We start from the raw sequence: 6,306 nt of genomic DNA on the forward strand, positions 1-6,306 counted from the left end.
TATGTTCGGATCAATATCAATCATGTTTCTCGGATTCATTTTGCCAAACTCTAATAATTACATGAAAAACAAATATTAATATATTTTTCAAAATATACATCTGCGCAGGCGTGCGGATCAAAGTCTATAATCATTTATTTTAATAACAAGCCAAATAAATATGTTGATTGGAGAGAGAATAAAACAAATTGAGAGAAAAACATAGTTTACCAAAAACACTATATGTGTCAAATTTATTATAAAGAAATTTTTACTAAGATAAATACATTCAATAATTACAAACAAATAATATATTTCATATTAGCGAAAAATAATGCCCGCGCTTTCGAAGCGCGGGTCAAAATCTAGTATATATTAAAGTAGGAGCATTAGAAATAAGTAACCTTTAATTCATGTGTGATTTACAAGAGTGTCATTTCTTAGGTGTCATCACCACAAATTCTCTCACAACCTAATATCAAGAATCCTTAATTAACTAGACTAATTATAATAATTGCCATTAGTCATTAGATTGTTACTTAACTAATATAATCTAAATTTTTACTTATTGACTAACCAAATAAATCATGTCCACGATTCATGTTCTCGCATTATTATTTATCATATTCTGAGTCACATATTATATGTTGGATACATTCGATTATTCTTTACATGGTTCACGCACCATGGACTGAAATATGGTTCCATACGATATTTTTTCTCAGTCTTACCAGATCGAAATCAAAATACAAACCAAAATACAAATGCTCTAACGTATGTACTATCTTCACAATCTTCATTCCAAACATGGTCTTTATAAATTTCACTTATATTTAAATCGAAGAGACAAAAAAATCTGAGTCTTCTCTTGGTTTCTACAAGTCTTCATCATATAACATTTTATATATAATTCTCAATGCCATCTAATCATTTTATCAACACAATCTAATCATTTTATCATAGACTTTTGATACATATCAATTATTTTATCATGATTTTTTATGGTTTTTACAAGTCTTCATCATATACTGTTATATATATATATAATTATCATATATATTATAAATATATAATTATCGTATATATCTAATCATTTTATAAACGCAATCTAATCATTTTATCTCGAACTTCTATTTATTAACTGATACATATCTTGTTAACTCTCAAATCTACTAATTATTCATTTACCATTAATTTTTTAGACCAACTCGTAACCGTTAAATGCAAGTACAATATTTTTGAAAATATCTTGCTAGTTTTATGTGTTTCTTTTTTTTTTTTTTTTGACAACAATAAATTACTCTAACGTGATTCCACCGATTCGGAAAGCCAAACCGGAGGTATCGAATCGACATATAACATAGCTGAAGGTGAACTCCTTGCCCCATGAACAAGCTTGTCCGCCATTGTATTTTGCGCCCTTGGAATATGTCTGATCTTGAAATTAGGGAAGAAAGTCTTACTTCGGCGAAATTCCTCCATGTGCGTAGTAAATGCTGGCCATTCTTCGGGTAAGGACACCATCGTCACCAATTGAGAACAATCCGTAGCAAAAACCACATCTGAGAACTGCAGGGTCTTCATGCACTCCATTGCCCAAATCAGCGCTTCACATTCTGCATGTAAAGGAGATAAGCTACGTCGGAGATTCATTGCCCCCATCATCTTGTCTTCTGAGTTTATCTGTCGGCAGTACCATCCCTGTCCAGTAAACACATCTTGTTCCTTCCAAGATCCATCGACAAAACATATCCTGGTTGATCCCAAAGTTTGCCAATCGGTGGGAGGCTGAACATTTCCAGTAGGAGGCGGTACCAATAATTGTGCCTCTGTCCATAGGGTTTCCTCAAGATCCGCTATCCGCAGTATCTCCTGGGGATTCCCATTCCTATTTGTATAGACCTTGTTATTTCTGTTCTTCCAAATATACCACATAATCCAAGGAAAATAGTTTGAATCTATTTCTTTCGGTAGCCTCCAAAATAAGTAATCCAGACTTGTAAAAACTGATGTTGAGGGAAAAACTCCCGGGAGAGACGGGATCCTTGATAAGGCCCATGTTTGTAAGGCTGGTGGGCACTCAAAAAGTACATGATGCACTGTTTCTTCCTCAGCTCCACAAATGTTGCATCTAAGATCACATTCAATACCACGTGTCTTTAAATTTTTGAACACTGGTAATGTTCCGGATAGTACTTGCCAAATGAAATGCCGCAATTTTGGCGAGCAATTTAGTTTCCAGGAGAAAGCCAGTAAAGGTTTTATATTTGGTCCGAAAGGTGTTATCCTTGGCTCCCTATCTGGGTATATAATTTCCGTTCGAAATCCTGATTTCACCGAATATTTTCCAGATTCTGTAAACGCCCATCCATATGTGTCAGGCCGTTGATTTCGGCTAAGTGCCATACCTCTGATGATTTTAACATCGTCCGGGTGTATGTATGCGTTGAGCAGGTTTTCATTCCAAGACCTGTCAATTGGATTGATGAGATCCGCCACCGTTAAAGATGGATTTAAAAATTGAACAAGATTTTTTTGTTGTGCTGATCTCGGGCGAGGAGCAGGAATCCAGGGGTCATTTCAAACGGAAATCGATTGCCCGGTTCCAACTCTTTTGATTAGCCCTTTTTTAACCAGAGATCTAGCTGAACAGATACTTCTCCACCCATAAGATGAAGAATAAGATCTGTGTTCATCCAATGGATGAGAATTTCGGAAATACCGTCCTTTAAACACCTTCGAAAATAAACAATCTGGCTTATCTATTAGTCGCCATAATTGTTTTGCCAATAAAACCGTATTTATATCTTGTAGATCTCTGAAGCTCAAACCACCCTCTTCTTTATGTGTACACATTTTGTCCCATGAAAACCAATGTATACCTTTTTTGTTGCCGCTTCCCCCCTACCAGAAGTGTGCTGTGGTGCTCGTTAGTTTTTTTGTAAACCCCTTTGGGAGTCTGAAGCAGGACATAACATGTATTTGCATAGCCGAAGACACTGATTTAATTAAAACCTCTTTACCACCTCGTGTAAGGAACCGAACAGTCCAACTATTAACCTTCCTATTGACATTTTCATTTAAAAAACCAAATATCTGAGTTTTATGTGTTTCAAAACGTGAATAAATAAACAACAATTTATTATAGGATAGAGAAAAATGTATTCACAATGGCTACATTTTTATACATACTCCATGAAACTTTAATCCTTTCACTTCTCGCCATTCACAGTAATAATTTGATATTCTTTTGCAGATCGTGTGAAGATTTCTTGTTCAAATGGGAGCGCAGATCAATATAAACATGTGGTTGAGAATAAAGTACAAGCAGCTTTATTTCTAACATTAACTTAGAAGATAACGTGTCTTTAGTCAAGAGCAAAATTGGAACAGAGTAGATAAATATATATGAACAGGAAAATAGAATTTATATGCAAGTGAGGTGGTTTGCTAATTTTGTCTAATAAGTTGTATATCTAGCAAACTGTCTCTATTTTAAATATATTATTTAGATTAATTTCTACATGATTAAGGAAGCAATTATTATGAAAAGACTCATATATTTCTTTACATTAGAGCAAATAGGACTCTAAATTCATAGATTAGACAAGTCTAATTATTTAGATTCACTTGATGTTAGTTTTGTTCCAATTGTTAATCTACTTCTTTTGTGCATGCAACTGAATCTTAAATGTATAAAAATCACTGGTACGATATAACAGAAAATATAATTAATTTTTAAAATAACTTAAATATATTAGCTAGGTAAATCATTTACAAATTTTATAAATTATTTTTTCTTGTTCACATATGACTCCCATTTTGATTAATTGTGTTGAAAAGTTCACTTCTTTGGCCTAGTTTAAATAACAAAACCATTCTACGTAATTATAATTATGAAACACTAAAAATATATATATATATATATATATTTTTTTTTTATTTTTGTTTTTCTTTTTAAATTAGATTTTAAAAATAAACCACACTTTCAAAAGATCTAGTTAATCTTAAGAAATCTAGTTACACTTAAAAGATCCATCACTTCATTCTTTTTTTGCTGTGCACATACCACAAACCAGGCAAGACCTGCTATGATTCTCTTCTTAAGATTCATCCAATGCTCAAAATGAAAGGTAAAGAAAGAAACGCATCTGGCAACGACAGTTTTGGGATACATAGTAACATGTCACAACAAAAGATTATGGACACTTCTCTTTGAACCTCGATATGTTAAATATCGGACGTGGACGAGCTTCTACAACAGACTCTTCTTCATCTGCTTCGTCATCAGATGATACTTCTTTTCTAGGTTGCTCTCCTTGTTCTTCAGTGTTCGGTTTTCTCTTCTTCTCTTGCTTTCTCTGCTTCTTCTTCTGACGTTTCAAACGCTTCTTTGATGTTTTTTCCTCTGCAGCTTTCAGTTTCTCTTCTCTTCTTATAGTAAATTCCGCCATTTTCAAACGCTTGTTGTAGTCAATATCCATCCTTGTCAGTCGGTCTTGCTCTCTTCGCCTCATTTGCCGGTACTGTATAAAAGAGAGTGATGCATCATTATGATACCACTTGAGAGATCTACCAAATAAGCAAAGGCAGTATGCAAGTTCTTTCTATATGCAGAAACATTTTGACAAGTGCAGCTCGATGCCATTAAAAGCCAAAACTAAAATTTGCAGGGCCAAACATCTCAAAGCACCCAGTCTATAATCAATAATAAGCACTGATTAATCACTAAAACTCACAAAGCCTCTCGCACAGAATTACTCTCAATTCCAGCTCTATCACACTCTTGGTTTTAGAACGTGTGACGCTTCATGGCGACAAGGTTAGTGCCTTGCGCCATGGGGCACTAAGGCGCTCGCCTTTCGATCAAACCATGGAAGACATAAGTGGTAAAAATACTTTAATAAATTTAAAAATGCTTTGATAAACTTAGAAATTCAAATCAAGAACAATAAAATACCGAAACAAACTTGAAAACCAAATAACAAATCCAAACACCCAAAACACCTAAAACAAACAATGTGTTAAAGTTGTGATCAAAGGAAAAAAACAAAGAAGAAAACTGAAAACAGAACGATAAAGGAGCCTAAAAGAGAAGGGAAACAGAGTACTGTTATGTACTTCTGAGAAAACGAGATAAGAATGCTAAAGCCGAATAAAATTTATACTTAGGGAAGAAAGGTTGTGATAGGGGAGGAAACATGGTATTTATGCTTTAAACTAGCGTGAAAATAAGAAACTCAAAGGCTCTCGCCTTGTTGCGACTCTGTTAAAAGAAATGGCAACATGGTGATCCGTCAGAAAACAAAACACATGTCCACTAAGAACACTCAGATCCCTATCTTACTAATGACGCATAAAGTTCTCTTCTTCGCAACCCCTAAATGGCTAATCAGCACCACCGACTAAAATCCTTTGTTTCAAACTTCTAACTAAAGACTAGGGCGAGACTTGGAAACCACACATAACTATTCTGAAGAGCAAAAAGACTTAGCCTTTGTTCGCAAATAAAATGAAATTGAAACCGAAAATTTCAGATCCCTATCCTTCAAAACCACACGGAACAAAAGATTAATAATTACCTGGTGGAAATCACCGGATCCAGAACCAGCGGAACTACCAGAGGTGTTGCTAACGCGAACCGGGACGTTCTCGAGGATTCTTCTAAGCTTTATCTCTAGATCTTCTTCGTCTTCCAGCATCACCGGAGGTTTATACTCCACGATAGATGTAGATCCTCCGTTTTCAGCTTTCTTTGCCTCCATTAATGCCGACGCCGTCGTGGCAGCAACCACCAATCTCGTGTCGCCTTGCTTAGGTTTCCCGGTCGACATTGTTTTGTGCTCGTAAAAACCCTAATTCGATCACAATTGGGGATATCTCTTCTCCCTTGCCATTCCCAGACAGACCATTTATTTGCGTATATGTATCTATCAGTAAGGCTTTCTGGCCCTTGGGCCTGGACTTGGGTTCATGCGCGGTTTATAATCCCGTTATTGCCTGCAATTAACTATTTCAAATAAAAATTTATAATACTTTGATTTTTGGGCAATTCTCCTAAATTTTCTGATGTTTTTGTCACAAAAATAATCTCAAAGAATAAAATGCCCAAAATATTTTATTTAACAGGCAAAGATTTTTATGCCTCAGATATATAAATACAAATAAAAAATAATAAGAAACTAAAACAATTTAAAAAATTAAAAAAAAAACTAAAACTTTTTTTTAATAGTTTCAAATTATATGTTTTTCAAATTCAATTTTTTATAAATGTTTTCTACGAAATTGTTTTGTAGAAACCTTCTTTTTCAATATTTTTTCAAATTT

At 34.3% G+C, this 6,306-nt stretch overlaps 1 protein-coding gene across 1 annotated transcript; it reads right to left on the minus strand.

The window, feature by feature from the left end:
* Window positions 1-4,045: 4,045 nt before the first annotated feature.
* On the minus strand, window positions 4,046-5,886 carry LOC108806592 (uncharacterized). Its single transcript, XM_018578745.2, has 2 exons — window positions 5,562-5,886; window positions 4,046-4,505 (listed from the first exon to the last, which is right to left on the minus strand). Exons 1-2 carry the CDS (start codon window positions 5,811-5,813, stop codon window positions 4,179-4,181), a joined length of 579 nt encoding a protein of 192 aa, XP_018434247.1. The 5' UTR covers window positions 5,814-5,886; the 3' UTR covers window positions 4,046-4,178.
* Window positions 5,887-6,306: the final 420 nt, after the last annotated feature.

This window comes from Raphanus sativus, chromosome 6, assembly GCF_000801105.2.
Source record: "Raphanus sativus cultivar WK10039 chromosome 6, ASM80110v3, whole genome shotgun sequence".
NCBI classification, from domain to species: Eukaryota; Viridiplantae; Streptophyta; class Magnoliopsida; order Brassicales; family Brassicaceae; genus Raphanus; species Raphanus sativus.